Source organism: Paramormyrops kingsleyae, unplaced genomic scaffold (genome assembly GCF_048594095.1).
Source record: "Paramormyrops kingsleyae isolate MSU_618 unplaced genomic scaffold, PKINGS_0.4 ups45, whole genome shotgun sequence".
Classification (NCBI taxonomy): Eukaryota; Metazoa; Chordata; class Actinopteri; order Osteoglossiformes; family Mormyridae; genus Paramormyrops; species Paramormyrops kingsleyae.
This window is the reverse complement of record NW_027325983.1, coordinates 221,728-240,668: the sequence shown is the minus strand read 5'-3', so window position 1 is coordinate 240,668 and position 18,941 is coordinate 221,728. Positions and strand designations below refer to the sequence as shown.

The following is an 18,941-nucleotide window of genomic DNA, read 5'->3' as shown; positions in this document are numbered from 1 at the left end:
CTGTCACATTCCAAAGACGTGGGTAATTGGTATCTTTCAATTGCCTTGTGTAGGATTGGGCACTTGCACATGGTGCACCCTGTGGGTGACTGATAATCATCCAGGATACAACGCTGCCTCATTCCCTATAGCAGGGGTCTCCATCTCCAGTCCTGGAGAGCTACTATCCAGAAGTTTTCTATCCTACTTGCTTCTGATGAGTTGACACCTGTTCCTGGTATTTATCCAAAAACAGGTGTGGCTCATCAGAAGTCAGGTTGGATAGAAAACCTACTGGATAGTAGCCCTCCAGGACCGGAGTTGGAGACCTCTGCCCTATACTATCTGCGCTATAGAATAAGCAACTTAAGACAAATATGAGTCTGTCACTGAACCTTAAACAATCTCAGACATATAAAAAGGGTGGACTCCTTCCAGAAATAAGTACGATACCATCACCTTAAACTGACTCGCACAGTATCCGGCTACCCCCATTCTCCATGGCCCTAAGCAATCCTAAAGCAAACCGTACAAGAAAAATCACAAGCTGCAATACAAGAAAATTCAAAAACTTAATTTTATTGCTGTCAGGACACTCTTACCCTAGGAAATGAGGCACATGCATGAAATTGCCACAGCAAAGTAAACATTCTGCCAAAACTACAAAAGAAAAAAAAAAATCTAGGTAATATAAAGGCAGCTATGATCTCAAGTCTATGCAGTAATTTAAACAGCATGCAGACTTTAGGATATCTTGAAATCACAGCAATGATAAACATTACTAATAAACTGTGCTGGTAGTAGGGTCTTGAACAAAAGCACATCTACTTGATCAACACTTGTAACGTCAGTTTGAAACCAAACTTTGGCAAATGGCCAGAGATACCCAAGTGCACTGAGTCAAGGTCAATATTGTCCAGCAACTGTGCACATAAGTTACATTTCTGAAAAATATGCTGTCCTGCATATTTTAAAGACAGGAATGAAAATAAGGGCACAACTGCAAAAGCTCAGTCCCACAAAGCGAAGGGGACTCAATCCCATACTTCGTCGTCGTCATTGGCAGTGGCTGCTGGGCTCTGGGTGATGGGCTGCAGCTTCTCCTCCTTCTGAAACGAACCTCCCTAAAAGACAACAGCCAGTCAGGGCAGGGACTACAGTAGGATTAAGCAGAAAATACTTCACCAGCAGACCATTATAGCCTCTTCCCCACTTGTGTCTCAAACTCACAACATTTACCGGAATCTGAACAAGCATGGAAAGTGCTTAGCATACTTTTCCAGTTCTTATACAGTAACATTATGACACTTGCACGTAGTGTGCATAGTTAAGGATTTTTATTTGGCAGCGAGGACCTTTTCTGAAAAAGGGACCCCAGAAACGACAGGGTAGCCAAAAACAACAGATGTAAATAAAAAAATGTTTCCAAAAAGACAATTGTTTTTACAGCAAACAAACCAGTGTACGATTCCAAAAATAAACTCCAGCATAAACACTCCCCCCACAAATTACAATGACTCCCAAACTGAAGTCTAATGTTCAGAAAAGTGTCTGTGAGGGATCAGCTGCCACCATTCAAGTACAAAGAGAAAAAGGTAACATACTTTGCGTGTATCGACAGAAGCGAAGGCCTTCCCACGTGGATTAAAGCCAGTTGTCCCATGTGCGCTGAATGCTATGTCTTCCAGCCAAGACGGTACTTCCTGCTGGGCCTTAAACAGAAACATGCTCCATCCAATCGTGTTGCAGCGGAACGTAAAACTGCCTGGGCCCAAAATTTAGAATGCATCTCTGGATAGGACAAGGTCCCACTTACCCTGGAGAGGACCTTCACCAGGGAGCGAGCCAGTGGGGTGTCGCACTCGGGGTCGAAGAATGACACCGCTCTGCCCGTGTTCCCACAGCGGCCCGTCCGGCCAATGCGGTGCACGTACTCGTCGATGTTAGTCGGGAGGTCAAAGTTGACCACGTGCTGGACGTGCTCAATGTCCAGACCCCGTGTGGCGACGGAAGTGGCCACCAGGACAGGACATTTCCCGGAGCGGAAGTCACCCAGGGCTTGTTCCCGCTCTCTCCGCTCCCGGTCACTGCGACAAAGACATGACCAGCAGAGTAAGCACATACTAAGCTCTTTGGCCGCCGTCACATTAGGGGGTTTTGTGACCTGCTGATTTTTTAATCAGTCACCAACTCTGGCAATTTAGTAAACTGCTGATTGCGTAATTATGACACGACACAAAAAGTTTTCTGCCTCTGCTCTGTCTGGTTAGTGCTACTGAGGCTGAGTACTTGGCAGCAGGTGTTTCATTTTTAGGTAGTAAGCATGGTAGTAAGCATGCATGGTCAAAGCAGAATCTGGGAGGGAGCCCTGTCAGCTTCAGAGAAGGGGTCCTGTACATTCGTTATATGCATTTATGATGCAGTATGTTAATTTGTTGGGATGCGTTACCACTTTAAAACAATACGAAAAAATTATGGGTATTGCCCATCTCATGGTGAAGAAGTACTTCAGTAATAAAATGCATCAATGACATCACTACAAGTAATATTCTTGCTTTTTCATTAGTAATATCCCTGTGAAAATGCATAAAAATATATTCACCACTTGCTTCTTACACACGACTGACCTCCACCAGTCTAGTCAGGAAGTGATGTTTTGGCAGAAGAAAGATCAGCAAAATAAGTCAACACACAAAAACACAAGACAGAAAATGTGTCATGTAGGAATATCTCATCCACTAAAATGTCTGGTCAGAGCTACTAATGAAAATTCAATTCAAAGCTGAGGATTTAACTTTTTGGTTTTAGACTAATACTTTGAATCTTTCAATAAAATTTTGGGACATGATGAAAGGAACCGGAGCCGGGTTCGTCTATATTTGAGCCCTGCTTTTGTGGTACTTCAGGGCAGCATAATTTGCAGGTAACACTAAAACGGATATCTTTTGTAAAAGTATTTCCGTACTGCTTAGTCTGTTTATCATCTTCAAACACGGCTGCTTCCTCTGGATGCCCTGTTGCATTGTAAATGGCACACAGACACACCCAGGCATCAGATACGTTTTTAAAAATGCCACTAATTTAAAATATAAATTCTTCAAAGCCAAACAAAAGATAGGCAAAGAAATCTAATAGTCAAAGATGGCTTACAGACTTACTATTGAAAATCTGGTACACATTCTGAAACCAAATTGCCAGCGACTAGTCCAGTATGACCAAAAGCTTCAACTGGTAAAGTTATTAGTTGACTAGTCGATTGGGAAGCAAAATTCAAGAAATACGCCCAGTTGGAACCATGAGAAAACCCTGGTGTTTGACAAATCTGCCTACTGCCAGAACCGCACACATGCCAGTCTGACGGATGACAGCAGAATGACTCGGACCATATCAGATCACTTTCTCCAATGAAGCGTTACTAATGTCAGGGACATGTTAAAACCTGTCAACCTTGCTTGCATACAGTAGCAAGGGCGTTCCAGAGTTGTCAGTTTAAACTGAGAGTCTGCAGCTGAATTCTGTAGCTCATTCACCTTTATTCGTGGCAGGTAGAGGTGGATGGTATAAACTATTTCTATACATACAGTATCTCTCTCTCACACACACACACACACACACCATGCTGAACAGTCATGCAGGCTCAGGCTTTGTCACCACCAGCCTGCACCAGCATAATCCAGAAAATGTCAGAGTCCATGCTGCTTAAATAAAGTATTGGCTGACAGTGCTGGGCACATTTAAGAGGACTTGGTTTAAAATAAATTTACAAAAAATGGAACTTCCATCATATGGAATTTGTGATTTAAAAACAGACAAGCAGAAAAAGATAATCTGCAAATTATGTCGGGCAACAGTGGTTGCCACTTGTTCTATAACCTCAGAACAAAACATCCTGCTGTACTTGGTCAATTATTTGCAGTTTGCAGCTTGAATTTATCGATTTCATCGTTTTTCAGAGATGGAACTTACTTGAGAACAGGTTTTGTATCATTTCTATTATTGCAGTTTGCGTTTGCACAATAAATGTTCTTAAAATACCAGTGTACTATGAAATATGTCCGGGTAATACAGTTAAGAGTACAGTAACTGCTATGCAGTTCACACACCAGTGCATTGCCCCTTCAGAAGCACATTGTTCAAATTAAGAAAAACAAATATACAGCAATATATACACTGTTACCAACAGTGCTGCAAATTATAAAGTGATATAAATTTTAGGTTAAACTGCCCAGCCCTAATGGCAGGCATCCAGTTTTGTTCTCAGAACCCCCCCTGACACCCTCCCCATGATTTCCCAGGGGAGAGCCCACTGCTCACAGATCTTTCTGCAGTTTCTACTGGATTTAAAACGCCAATTTTAAACATTCACTGTCTGATACATCTAGAGGAGTCCTGTACAGCACGGTGCTCATAAAACTTTCGTGTGGGGCGCTGTGTTAATGCCCGTAGGACAGGGGACCATGCCAGTGCCAGCCAGAAGCCTGGCACGATACACTTACCCATGAATGCTTGTAGCTGATATGTTCTCCTGACACAGAAATACTGCGATAAAATCCGCTTTTCTCTTCGTCTCTACAAACACCATTGTGCGCTCTGTGCCTAATTTAAAAAAAAAAAACACATTTCTGCCACAACAGAAACCCAAGGCAACCCCACAGCAGTAAGGAATACACCCTCTCTCTTCACAACTAGACCTAACAAAGCAAATAATGGATTTTACCATTTTAGCACCAGAGATATGGCTGCTTGAAGTTATGACTTCAGTCCACGGCTGCGAGACATTTTCAAAGTACTGACAGAATTTTCATCTTATATCCTTATTTTGGGTGTTAAAATTAGGACTGCCAAAGTCTTCTAATGAACACAGTGGAGTGAAAAGCTTGTCATGGCTGCTTTATCTGATCCATGGAACACTGATATAGGTGTAATTTTCTTTTCATTTTTAGACTGATGTATGGAAAAAATACATTTCTATACTGAATAGTAGTACATTTGCCAACAGGGAAGGAAACATAATACTTGCACTTCACTTTGACCATAATGTTTCAATAGAAGTGTTTGCGAAACCTGAAATGCTTCCAACTTCGAACTGAACATTTCACTCACTACTGCCCAACACTACCAGCTGCTGTTTTATCAGAGGAGCAAAAGAATTTCTGAGAGCTTGGTCTTTTTAATCCGCGGGGCGTTATTTTTCAGACACACGTAAGGACAGAAGCCTATGGAGAGGAATGAGTACCGGTTGTGTTCAGCAGCTCCAGAAGCTGACCCCTCTTTGAGAATTGGGAGACCTGAATTAGGTTCTGCTCCACATCACTGCAGGCACCACCGACTTGCCCAACAGCCAGGAAGAGGTAGTCAACCTTAAAGAAGTCGGCAGCAAGCCTACAGGAGAAGAAACAGTCTCGAGGGCATTCCCTTCCCCTGCCAGGAGTAACCCCCCCCCCACCCCCGATGCAGGAACTCAAGCACTGCTGAACACGATATTGTACACGCAAGTCTGGGATATCATGTTAAGTTGTATGTTAATTCCCTTCCCCCTCCCCCCCAACGGCCACAATTGTACTTCTGGATGTCATCAGGAAAGGTGGCGCTGAACATGAGGGTCTGCCACTGCTCTTTGGGGGGCATGCCAGGGGAGGACACCAGCCGGCGCATGTCTGGCTCGAATCCCATGTCCAGCATGCGATCGGCCTCATCCAGCACCAAGTAGCGAATCTTGCTCAGTCCCACCTGAGAAGGTCACATCCCCAGAAGCTCAAATCACTATTACTCACAAAGGCAAAATGCATAAAGCCGATCATATTTCCAACAAGCTTGTCTTTAAAACTGGATCTCTGTTTATATGGATCCTTCCGGAGCTGACAACTGCATAAAACTGCATCAAAAACCTATGCTGTATTATTCAGGAACAAAAAGAGGGATTGGATCTACCAAGCTGCTATCCAATTATTTGGTTCATCTATCAGTTTAGTACCTTTCCTTTGCCAATAATGTCCAGCAAGCAGCCAGGAGTGCCACACAGCACATTGCAGCCACGGAACACCTTGCATATGGTGTAGCCTGTGCTGATGCCCCCATAGACGACAGGCCACACGTATGTCCTGTGATGAAATCAGCGCAAAACACAGCAACTTCTGCTTAAGAAACAGGCTTGCTTCAGACGTCCTCTCAGGACAGTCGGCACCAAAAAAATGCATAACAGACTGAAATCAGGCTCAACTATATCTAGGACTTTAAAATGAAAAGATGATACATGTAGCTGTGGAGGGGGCAGTTGAAGAAATACCCATAGGCAAACTTTCTAGCCTCCAAATTGATTTGGTTGATGAGCTCGCTGGTTGGGGCCCCGATGATGACCTCAGGCTCCTGGATCTTGCTGAAGCGGTTGGCTGCCACCCCGTCTGTCATCAGCTGCTGGAGTATGGGCAGCAGGAAGGCAGCCTAGTGTGGAGAAGGCGTTTAGAAGGTTCCAGATGCATCGGGACCAGATCGGGACCTGGGGGTCCACTCTTCCCTGTCCAAGCCGTTACGACAGAAATCCATGCAATACTCCGCTTGATATTCCTTACAATGTTACCATTTAATGTTGCTCATTATTTGTTACAATTTAAGTGTGTATATATATCTAATCTAAATGACTGTTCAACGACTGCAAACCTGCAATCTCCTTTCAGGATTAATAAAGGATCTATGCACCCAAGCAAAGCTCTTTAAGCTTCTGTCAAAAACAGCTCTCATGTGGGCTGGGTGTGAGCAAGATACCTTAAGCTTGCACTTCCCAAGTTACTGTATATCACTTTCACAACCAATGATTAAGAGCATCTGAAACATTTCTGAATATATATTTATCATCATCAGGGTAGGGAGCATTCCCTCCCACTTTAGGGAGGCAGCCCGTCAATGTTCATCCAGAACGCCAAGTCACTGGAAAACAATGGAACAATGGAAGCCATAATGGTCCCAAGTGGGGGCAGTGACCAACCCAAGCCTGGACACACTGAATCCTTCCTCTAACTTCCTCTAACTCACCGTCTTCCCAGAACCGGTTTGCGCACATGCCATTAAGTCACGTCCCGCCTTGGCGATAGGGATGCTGTACTTCTGGACCGGCGTGGGCTTCACGTAGCCCGATTTCATGACGTTCCTGCTCGATGACTCGCAGAGCGCGGCCTCTTCAAATGACTATCACAGTGATTCAAGCACAAGTTTCAAGCGGAGCAACTGCACTCAAAACAAGCCACAAAATTTACTGGTACAGAAATGAACGTAATAAACAGAAAAAAGTCATTCCAAAGTAATTCAGTGGTCAAACTGTAAATTATGCAATTCAAGTCATATCAGTGGCCAAATGCCTGTGGTCTGGACCAGGGTGAGTAATTGGAAGACAAATGGCAATATACTATTGGAAAAAAGCCGCATTTAAAGGTAAGGTAATAACATTTTAAAATGCTGCCCAACCTCCACAAGAGCACTTACCACAATGGCCGGTGGTGGGTTGTGCCCGCTGATCTCCACCAGCATGTCATTATATGTGTCAAAGTTGATACCCGTTTCATAGTGGGCAAAAATAGAGCTCTCCTCTTCAGGAGGGAGAGGAGGTACATAAATAACCTTTGGACCTGGTAGACAAGGTGAGTCGACAAAACTGGATTAGGAGAAACAGCATATAATTTATCCCAAGAAACAGAGTTCCAGCAATCAAACCACAGTTAGTGGCCTAATGGTTAGGGAAGTGCACTTGTAATTGAAAGATTGCCGATTCGAATCCCCGAACCAGCAAGGTAACACTGCGGTACCCTGAGCAAGGTACTGCCCCCAAGCACTGCTCCCCGGGCACTGAATTAGCTGCCTCCTTCTATGTCAACAATGACCACCGATCACCAAAATACACCGGCATACGAAATCCATCCATAATTCCAAACCACTTATGACCAGCAGGATCATGGGAAGAATGCAGCAGGCCTGGAACCTATGCCAGGCAGCACAGGGAGGGCAGGGAGTTTACAGGCCCATTCAGATGCCAGTCCTTGGCACACACACTTGCATGCACACACAAAGTTAGCTTAAACAAAGTTAGCTTAAACGCAAATATTTGCACCATGGCTCCACCCAACATGGGGAGAAAGCTTCACAGCCCAGACAGTGGGGGAGCAGGCTCCTAACACCAGAGGGATAAGCAAACAGTGCTACCCACTGAGTAACCTTATCACCGCCTATATCCCAATCCACTTCCAGAAAACACACTTTCTGAGGAATCTACATGGGGAGGGTGAGGGGATGTTAGGTAAAAAAGCAAATATTAAAAATATTTTTTTTAAAAAGACCAATGACAAACCAAACAGAACCTTTTGCATCAGAAAACACTTCCTCATCTCTTCCTCGATATCCTGGTTGGGAAGGAAAAAAAAAAAGTTGTGGTAAAGGAAGGTGGGGAGAGAGAACAGAGGGTGAGTGCGAAAGAGAGAAAGAGACTGACCTCCCCCTCCAGATCTCCCTCTACTGCCTCTTCCTCCACCCTCAAAGGAGCCCCCTGTGATGAGCAACATTTCCTGTCAGCATCCCTTCCAAGTAAAGCAGCCTGCACAAGCTCAGCGCGTGACATATGGTGAAGCACGGCCCTCACAACCGTGAGCAGAGTTCCCAGGAATTTGGATTGTGCAAATTTTGAAATGAAACCAATTTTGCAGTTCGCTTAAGTATAGGTACATTACAATGCTTTCATTTTCACGTATCCCATCTTGCCACCTTTGTTTGAATCACAAGCTTCTCTGTTTTCCTCACAGTGTTGGCCATTTATCCAGTACCTGGGGCATTTCTCGGGCAGTTAAGGGCCAAACAGAGATGTGACTGAAACTGGCGACGTTCCAATTACAGGGCCCGACTTAAAACTGCGTAAACATTTGAAACGAAGAACAGTGCTGGTCAATGGTTGATGCATATATTCATAGCTTTTGAAACTGTACTTCCTGTACAAAATTATACAATAACCCTAGGGTTTAATTTTACAATTTTATATTTAGACAATCACAAATAATATGACAGCAAACGTTAAAAAATAGTCTAAATTTGATTAAAACTGAAGGACACACAGCAGTACCCTGGTTATGAACGAGATTCGTTCTCTATGCATCTTTAAGCTGAATTTGTAGGCAAGTCGGAATATTTTCACAAGTGACAGAGAAATGTGTGATTTCGTTATTACAAACCAATGCATTTCACAGTTCTACCAAATGACAAGGTTTTGAGCACGTACAGCTCAAAGTCAGGCATGCAGCCGTATAGACAAGTAAGCTTAAGTGCCCATTTCTGCATTGCATGACATCCTATTTGAGGCTTCAGGTGGGAAGCCTCTGGCCAGTCAGATATCGGTAATTATTTAACTGCCTGGGAGAGCTGAAAACAAGGCCTGGATTTGGAACCAAGTGCCAGATTTGAAGAGCCCTGCTGTATATCACATGGACTTCACGTGCAACCTCAAAATTACCTGAGGGGGCACTGCTGAACCCTCCTCTGCTGCCACCACGTGACCCCCCACCTCCTGCAGAGCACAACAACAAAACGCACAGATGACTAAGGCTTCCATCAATTTACTACACTGCAGGCTCACTTTACAAGCTGAAAGCTATGCATTAGGACTTAATTGATGCCATTAAAAACCATCACTGCCTACGAAAGGAGGAAGACGAAAGTGAAACTGGGGCTGGAGAACTTGCCTCGACCTCTGGCTCTTCCCCCATATCCACCTGGAGCACCACCCCAGGAGCTGTCCTCATTACCTGAGAAGCGACACTGAGGTTCACATCAGAAGCCAAAAGGAGCAAAATAACATGAAAGAGGCACGCTTGTCATTTCGCCACAACAAACATCTGGCCCTGGATCCTAGTAGCATTCCTGCCACGCACCAATAAACATTTGAGAGGCTGCTTACAGGAAACCACGTGACCTGCACCAGACAGGTTACGCTGGCTGACTCATTATAAGAACATAAGAACATAAGAAATTTACAAACGAGAGGAGGCCATTCGGCCCATCAAGCTCGTTTGGGGAGAACTTAGCTAATAGCTCAGAGTTGTTAAAATCTTATCTAGCTCTGATTTAAAGGAACCCATGGTTTTAGCTTCCACTACACTAGCAGGAAGACTATTCCATACTCTAACTACACGCTGTGTAAAGAAGTGCTTCCTCAAATTTGTTTTAAAATGTTCTCCCATTAATTTCCACTTATGGCCACGAGTTCTAGTATTTAGACTAATATTGAAATAGTCATTTGGCTGAACAGCATCCAGACCCGTTAGAATCTTATAGACCTGAATCATATCCCCCCTTAGTCTCCTTTGCTCAAGGCTGAACAGATGCTTCCTATCAGTTAGCCAGTTTTTGATCCAAGCTGCCACAGTTCCTAAAATCCCTGTAGCTTTAAGCTTTAGCAAGAGCCGTTTGTGGGGGACAACATCAAAGGCCTTCTGGAAATCTAAGTAAATCACATCATAGGCCTTTTTGTGATCAATTTCACTTGTAGCTTCCTCAAAGAACTCAAGTAGATTCGTTAAGCAGGATCTACCTCTCCTAAATCCATGTTGGCTATCCTTTATAATGTTATTTGCATCTAGGTAATCTACCATTTTCACTTGAATTATAGCTTCCATTATTTTTCCAGTAATGCTAGTTAAACTGATTGGCCTATAGTTTGCTGGATTACTTCTATCCCCTTTTTTGAATATGGGTGTTATATTAGCATGCTTCCAATCTGACGGTACCACACCCGCAGATAACGATTTCTGGAATATTAAAGTTAAAGGTTGGCTAATAATATCCCTCATCTCTTTTAAGACTATAGGTAAGATGCCATCAGGCCCCTGCGATTTATTTATTTTGAGTTTAGCTAGGCTTAGTATCACATAAACCTCAGTTATACATATATTGGTCATAGACGATGCTGTATTCGTATTAATTGGTGGTAAGTTACTTGTGTTCTCTATTGTGAACACCCTTGAAAAATAATCATTAAACTCATTTACCATATCAATTTCGTTATCAATTATAAGTCCCTTACTATCCTGCAAATTAGTAATTTCAGCTTTTAGTGCTCTCTTGGAGTTAAAATATTGGAAGAAACCTTTACTGTCATGCTTAGCCTCCAATGCAATTTTTCTTTCTACATCCCTCTTTGATAGCCTAATGTCATTTTTTAACTCTGCCTGTAGACTTAGATACTCCTGCTTGATTTTGAAATCATTAGTTATTTTCCAATTGTGGAACAGAGCCCTTTTCCTCCTGACTTTATTCTTAATTTCCTTAGTAAACCACCTTGGTTGTCGTTTCCTAGATTTAGTTTTGCTGGAAACAGGTATGAAGTCCTCTTGCACTTGCAACAATGTGCTTTTAAAAAATTCCCATGCCTCTTCAACTGTTTTGCTATTTAACTCTGTCCAGTTTACGGTTTCTAATTTCCGTCTCATACCATTAAAGTTAGCCTTCCTAACATTGTATACTTTTAATTTAAGACTTTGCTCTTCGGACACTAAAATTAACCTCGAATTTAACCATGTTATGATCACTACCGTACAATGGGTCTAAAACCTCTAATTTTCCAATCCTATCCTGGTTATTACAGAAAACTAGATCAAGAAGGGCTTCTCCCCTGGTAGGAGTATTAACAAACTGAGTAAAAAAACAATTCTGTACTAATTCCACCATCTCAAGTTCATTTACTGTACAGAAGAGCCAGAGACTGTGTCCCACTGTATCCCAGGTAAATTAAAATCACCCATAACCACCACATCATTTTTATTACTCATAATCCTGATATCATCATATAATATTCTGCTTTCCTCTACAGCTACATTAGGTGCCCTATAACAAACCCCGACAATTAGGCCATTTGAATCTTTAGCATCAAGTTTTATCCATACAGCTTCTGAATTTTTATTTTTATCAGTGAGATCCCTTGCCTGCAAGTTTTCTTTTACGTATACTGCAACACCACCTCCCTTCTTGCCTATCCGGTCCATACCATTATTCCATATCTACATCACCATCTTTTTAACAGGAACCCAATTACAGGAATAGCACCATTATTAGGTTCCAGCACTTCAACTCCCTTTAAGACGGCAAAGCCAGGTCACAGTAAACTGGATGTCTGGGAAATTGGGGTGTGTGTTTAAGTGCTTTCTGCTGGTGTAAATTCCTACCTTTATGTTTTGGCACCTGGTTTGAAATCATTTCATATGCCACTAGTCAACTAACAGACTTTCAGTTTGCAAAAGTAGAAATCCCACAAATCTTTCCATAAAAATACATCTACGAACTATTATAGCTACTTAAAAAGTAACCCTTAATGTTAGCACATGACTGTAAATTTAATCATTTAAAAAACACTGGATGCAGAGTGTATAATACAACATGCGTGAATCTGCTGCAATAAGCGAATAAAACTATTACTGCACTTACCATTATTTTCACCATCTCCATCACAACTGTCCTCATTGTACACTTGAGGTCCTTTTCCTCCAAAAGATTTAGCATTATCCAAATATTCCAGAAATTTAGGTTACCCATTACATTCATAGGTTAGCTCAGAGATAGACAGGAAAGCAAGATGAACATATGATCATAAACTCTAGGCTTTGTACACTGGCAGTTTTAAATCAATAATCAGTATAGAGAGAGAACAGAAAGAGCCAGTAAAAATCCCAAAATGTATTAGTCCAATCAAGAAATAAAGCTTATTTCCACAATGGGAAAACATCATGTATACATAAGTTTAACACTTCAATTGCTTACATAACGAAGATTTTTTTTTTATTATTATTATTTGGCTATGGGTACATCAGAAACAAATCCCTTTAATCAACTGAAAATCTTCCCCAAAACTCTCAAATGTTAACTTTCACTAATGTTTCTTAGCAGTTATATTTAAAAAAATTAAGAGAGAGAACCTGAGGCACTGGAGCCCCTGTACCCTCCACCTCCTCCCCTCGAGCCCCTACCTGTAAAAAAACAAAAGGGGGGGGGGAGGCTTTCAGCAAGTGATTCTGTACTTCTGAAATCCAGGGGCAACATGCTGTAAATAAAATATAATCCCCCGTTCATCCTAAAAGACCCTCACCACTGCCCCTTCCACTCCCGCCAAAGCTGCCTCCAGAACTGTTCCAAGAACTGCTTTCACTGCCTGAACACACAACAGCAACATGTAAGAAAAAGAACAAACAACAACCTTGAGTGGAAGGTCCTACATTAAATAACTACACATTATAGAAAAACAGCAATGCCCAAGTAAGCACTTTGCCTTTGGAACGCAAGTTTGTACATGATTCTTTTCAAAAGTCAAAATCCATGTTATCCACACGGGTTGTAGAGTTTGCATTCATCCACCAATAGCTGTACATCATCTCTTTGAAAACAAAGTATTCCACCGATACTGCAGACATGGATACACAAAAAGCACAATGACCCACCGTTAAGGCTCCCATGACTTTTACTCTGGTAATCACCACTGTTCCATGAGCTTATGGGAGCTGCAAGGGAATACGAAAGGGAAAAGCATAAGGATCAGCTTTTAGGCAAACTCAGCTCACCTGCATCGCATTAAGTACTGAACTCTTGGCACTTCCAACCCAGTAACCTTAATAGGACAAGGTCTCAAATAAAGAGTCATAAGGGACATACGCTTGGATCCCAAATAAGATGAGCACCCAAGGTGGTACCATTCAATTAAAGTGCAGATCTTCATTGAAAAGTCTTCACACTCACATAGAGCAGGAGCCCTACAGATCACACAACGTCAGCTGTGTGTATTTCCTTTAAGCACCAAGCAGGTCCATGGTGCCCAACCCTTCATTTCACACCAAATGCTGCAAGGCCCCTTAACCCTCTGGAGTCAGCGATCCCGCCGGCGGGATCGGACAGAAATTTCGCCAAACCGTTTAAATAACACTGCGAGTTTTTGTCATATACACATTTAAAAAACACCCTCAGAAACCTTGGATGGTCTACTTTTCAAATATATATAGGCAGAAACTAAATATATTCGTACAGCTTCGTGATACAAATAGAAAGAACAAGAGTGACTGACTTAAGCGTCTGCGTCTCGAAGCAGCTCTGATCGGCCACTCACTTGCAAATCGCGCTATTCGCATGATAACATGATAAATCGACAGTTAGTATTGGGTAAACAAATACGTGAATACGCCCATTGTGATTGAAATAAACAAGAGCACATGTCTGGGTAGTGTTTACACTGATCGGCTACAATATAGCACACGGATACGTCGCTGCCGCTGAAGCTTTGTGCCAGTGTTGCCACTTTCAGCAGCGAATCTCACACCTGTGTTCATGGCTCAGTGGGCTAAGCTTGTATGCCTGTAATTATACGGTCACCAGTTCAAATCCAGCCTATTGAGAAAGTGAATAGCGATCTTCAGCTAAGAGCAGTACTATACACCCCCGATGCAGGTAAAACAAAGAAAGGTGACATGGTTTATTTTTTGCCGATTTAACCTAATTTTAAAAACTTTAATACTTCTGACAATGAGACTTTTGAAAAGAAGACAGATTAGGGATTTAGTCAGTGTTTTTTTCATGATTCTACATAATGATTTCAGCGAGATATAAACTGAAATACACAAGAAAGATATGCGGTTGACAATGCCCTCGTCCCCAAAGCGTTAATAATAGTGAATTATTTTATTTCTGTTAACTCTGCATAGGCACTGCATCTTATTTATATGGTCACAATTTTTCATTTTTCATTCCATCTATCAATAAACTGGGAAAAGGATCTTATTGTTGCTACTTTTCTTGCGTTTCAAACTACCTTTCCAAGGTTATGGGTGTGGGGTGCAGTGACATTCCAGACTGATGGGCCATTGACAGTATGCAAACTACTACAGGTGTGAGGACACCTATCTCATCAATATTCATTGTGCAGGCCACTGACTTTGAGGAAAAAGAGTGTCACTCTAAAGTTCTAACACTTTAGTAATCAAACTACATAAAATTTCAGAATGTCACTTTCACCTATGTGTAGCCAACCCCTGGGTCTATAAGCTTCAGAGCTCAAAAGTCTTGGCTAGAAATGTCTATAATGTGATTTTTTACAATTTCTGAAAACAGGTTTTTGGAAAGCATATGTTTAAAGTTGATTTTAACAAAAAACAGAATAAATATTCTAAGTGGTGTCAGATTATTTGTGCCGAGTTTGTGCTGAATAAAAGCAAATGTAACACTTTGGGATAAATGTTTTTTAGATAGGTGAAATATTTTAAAATGTCAAGGCATGTTCTCACTTACACTCTAGGTGCAACTTAGACACATCGTCAGTGTTGTATCCTGGGTTCATTGGGTGTTTCGGGTCTCACAACAGACACCCCCGCCCAGGTGACCCAGCCGGGGTTGATCAGGCCCCGGCTTGTGTCTAAGTGGCCTGTGTAGCCCACGGATCCCCCCGCTTGATCCACAGCCATCTTGACGCCTTTTCTGCTGCGTCAGAGATGTTTCTAATGGCTTTCTTGTTCTGCAACCCTTTCACTCCCAACAACTTGAGTGCCCTGATGAGAGACTGGCCGACGAAGCCTCTACACCCGACCTCAATGGGGTTGACTCGGATTCTCCATCCTGCGCTCCGACATTCGCCTGCCAGCTCCTCATACTTGGCCCTTTTCCTCTCAAAGGCCTCCTCCATCCGGTCTTCCCAGGGAACAGTCAGCTCCAGTAGGACCACTTGACTCGTTGTTTCAGAGACCAGGACTATGTCTGGCCTGAGTGTGGTCACTACGATGTTCTCTGGGAACTTGAGCTGTCTCCCTAGGTCGACCTTCAGCTGCCAGTCCTGAGCTGTTGCCAGCAGCCCCCCTGCCTGGCTCCGGTGCTGTTGTGGCTTCTCCCCAGCACTAACAAAAGCAATGGGCTGCCATGTTGGTTGTTGGTACTTACTGCTGGAGATCCCTGTACTGATGACCTCAGCGATGACCCGCAGCACTTGATCATGGCGCCAGCGGTAACGCCCGTCTCCAAGTGCCCGGGGGCAGCAGCTCAGAATGTGCTCCAGTGATCCGGCTTTCTGGCAGAGAGGGCATAACGGAGTCTCGGCTAAGCCCCAGCGGAAGAGGTTGGACGGGCTTGGGAGTACATCATACACTGACTGTATGAGGAACTTGATCCGGTGTGGCTCAGATCTCCATAGCTCTGTCCACGAAATCTTTCGGTCAGCTGCCTCTTCCCATCGAGTCCATGCACCCTGCTGTAACATCCCTACTGTCCTACTGCAGTGGGCTTCCTCCACCCCTGCTCGGATCTCCTCCTGAATCAGCTGTCGCCTTTCCTTTCCCTGGGACTTACTATAGAGAGGTCTTGGATTGCTCCCTAGGCCTGCCCGTCCGACTGCCACTGTTCCCACCAACTCACTATGTCGCAGCTGTGCCTCAGCCTGATGTCAGACTACCCCGAAAGTGGCTGAGAGGCCTCAGACTCCAGAGGGTTAAAGTTTCCAAACAAGCACCCATGACAACCTGACTGGTGAAATAGGTGGGCAGTGAAGCGCCTGATAGCAGCACTAGCTTCATTCAGACCTGACCTGAAGAGTCAAGGAATGGGAACGACTTAACTCTGCACCTACCATTATTTACAATGTTGCCTCCAGAAGTGTCCTGCAAGGAAAACAGGATCAAAGCATAAGAACTATGCATTTTCAATACAGTTGCGAACGTATTGTTTTTTACAATATATATCAACGAGCTCAGATGCCTTTGCACACCTGGTTGTCTTCTTCCCAATCCTCCATGGTTTCACCAACTGTGCTGTGGGAAACAAAGATGAGTGTTAAGAGAAATATGTAATCTAAGATATCTAGAGGTTTTTTACAACCTCAAACAAACCTATTTACAGTAAATTTTGCTTAGCGGACAAAAATTCACACACGGAGCGGTTAAACCCACATCCATCACTCTAAATTAAAAAATGTTATACTAACTGTTAATAAATGTGAAAGTACTCGATTTACACGATGCCCGAGGCGCTGGTTTAGATAAAACCTTTGCACACCAAAATATCTAACCAGCACAAAGCGCAGAAACGCTGTGGTTCCGCTAACCTCCTCAAGGTCTGTTTTATAACTGGCAGCTATCTTGCAAAATTAAGCTTCCACCCATGGCCTGAACTCAAATGAGTCCGGTAAATCAGCCAACGACCCACGGGACACAAGTTAGCCAAGCCGGCGCCTGGCCTGGTCCATCCACACCTCGGTAACAAACCAGGGCGAAAAGGAGGTATTTGAGCGGTAGGGCAACAAAAAGCAACTCAGACAGAAACTGCACTCAAATCCCTTTTTCTAAATAATTAATATTTGACATTTTACCAGTAATACTAGGGACATAAACAAGGGACAGCCTGAGGATGTCCTTTGGAGGGCCAGCTCAATTTCCTTTATTGGGTACATTCTTAGGATGACCATGTTACTGACGTGCTGCTGTGGCCAACAGGTTACCCCATACTGTGGTCTGTGTGGATCCCAATGTCTCAGTGCAGTGATGGGGACACTGTACTGTAAAGTGTTGCCGTCCTTCAGATAGACATAAAACCGAGGTCCTGACTGTCCCAGGTTATAAAAGATCCCTGGGCATCTTTCCAAACAGTAGGGTTGGTACCCTGATGTTCTGGCTAAAATTGCCCACTGTTGCCTTATCAAATGTTACCTAAGGTGGCTTATCAAATCTGGCCTCCTAATCATCCCCTTTATCTAACTGGTAAATTCTCTCCTGCTCCTTCACCACCTTAGCTACTGTGTGGTGAGCGTAATGGGGCAGAACGGCTGATGTCACATCATCCAGGTGGGTGCTACACAGTGGAGGTGGCTGAAGTGGCTCCCTATTGCATCTATAAAGCACTTTGGGTGTCTATAGTTCTATATAATGTAACTTTCATTCATTCTTTCATGAAAAGTAATGAAATCCTTCAAAAACAATTCATTATGACAGCTTGCTGGAATAGCATTTAAATAGATATAATTTTGTCTTAAGTATTTCTCTGTTTATTAATGTTCCATTAGGATGTCCAGAGGACAGCCACAGGATATCCTTCAGCTTTGACCTTCTTTGAAAATTTTTTTAAAAATTCGTTGAAATATATATTTTTATTGTAAGAACATTAGAAATTTTCTTTAAGTTTCTAATTTAACAAATGGCATTAAGAAAAATACAACATAAATATTAAGACAACACATTTTAAAGGTCTTCTTGTGAACATTTCATTCTGAGTCATCAGTATCGATGGCCGGATATTGCTTCCTTACTTCAGAACCTGTGCCCTGTAACAAAAGCATTTATGGAATGTTTGATCCCAATCCATTGATTACTTCATTACTGCTAATTAAAACTGTCAGCACAGGCGATAGATATCTCCTCCACTCTTCCTAGAAAATTCATAGCGATACCGTTAGCTCGTTCTGACAGGAATTTTAAATGTTGATTTAATCGGTTTAATACCAATGACACTAAAAAATAATGTAGGATTACGCCTAAATGTGTTTCAACCCATCGTATTTTATCACTTTATACACGTTAATATGATACTTAGAGGATTTTATTAAAGTTTTATGCACAAAGAAGAGTGTCGCGTCTTACCCGTGACAGTGCTTTGAACTGCGCGTGAGGGTGAGCGAGGGAGCGCGAGCCGCAAAAAGCGTCTCCATGGCATCAAGTACAAAAACGCAGCTGGCCTAAGTTTGAATCTGACTGCAATTCACTAGCATGTAGCATGCAATTCACTCGACAGCCATGCATATCCAGTCAGTTTTTATATATTTATAAATACTGTTCCTGCGGGCTGTCATAATAAATTGTTTCTGAAAGATTTCTTTATTTTTCATAGTGGCACAGAAGAACGGGCTTCACTCCACTGTAAAAACTGTGATTGGGGTTAATTATTATCTAATAGGAGAGTAATAGTAATTATTACTCAGTAAAAAC

At 42.7% G+C, this 18,941-nt stretch overlaps 1 protein-coding gene across 12 annotated transcripts; it reads right to left on the bottom strand.

Moving 5' to 3' along the window:
* Positions 1-538: 538 nt before the first annotated feature.
* On the bottom strand, positions 539-18,679 carry LOC140586367 (probable ATP-dependent RNA helicase DDX4). Of its 12 annotated transcripts, none has more exons than XM_072708188.1 (22): positions 18,597-18,679; positions 18,266-18,280; positions 16,733-16,775; positions 16,595-16,625; positions 13,437-13,496; positions 13,088-13,150; positions 12,918-12,968; positions 12,430-12,486; positions 9,693-9,755; positions 9,464-9,517; positions 8,456-8,509; positions 8,325-8,366; positions 7,456-7,598; positions 7,009-7,161; positions 6,266-6,420; positions 5,954-6,080; positions 5,543-5,709; positions 5,216-5,361; positions 4,476-4,575; positions 1,796-2,066; positions 1,584-1,691; positions 539-1,103 (listed from the first exon to the last, which is right to left on the bottom strand). In XM_072708188.1, exons 1-22 carry the CDS (start codon positions 18,662-18,664, stop codon positions 1,014-1,016), a joined length of 2,061 nt encoding a protein of 686 aa, XP_072564289.1. In that variant the 5' UTR covers positions 18,665-18,679; the 3' UTR covers positions 539-1,013. The 12 variants fall into 12 exon arrangements, with proteins under 12 accessions (XP_072564289.1, XP_072564290.1, XP_072564295.1 ...); XM_072708189.1 differs by having other exon boundaries at positions 12,430-12,480; XM_072708194.1 differs by lacking the exon at positions 9,693-9,755.
* Positions 18,680-18,941: the final 262 nt, after the last annotated feature.

Excerpts from the sequence above, each read along its gene's own strand:
- LOC140586367 (XM_072708188.1), bottom strand. The coding sequence starts at position 18,664 with ATGGAGACGCTTTTTGCGGCTCGCGCTCCCTCGCTCACCCTCACGCGC. Across the intron at positions 9,756-12,429 it reads TGGAGATGGTGAAAATAATG|GTAATGAGGACAGCTCCTGG; the intron begins GTAAGTGCAGTA and ends GTCGCTTCTCAG. Across the intron at positions 8,510-9,463 it reads GTTCAGCAGTGCCCCCTCAG|GGGGCTCCTTTGAGGGTGGA; the intron begins GTAATTTTGAGG and ends TGCTCATCACAG.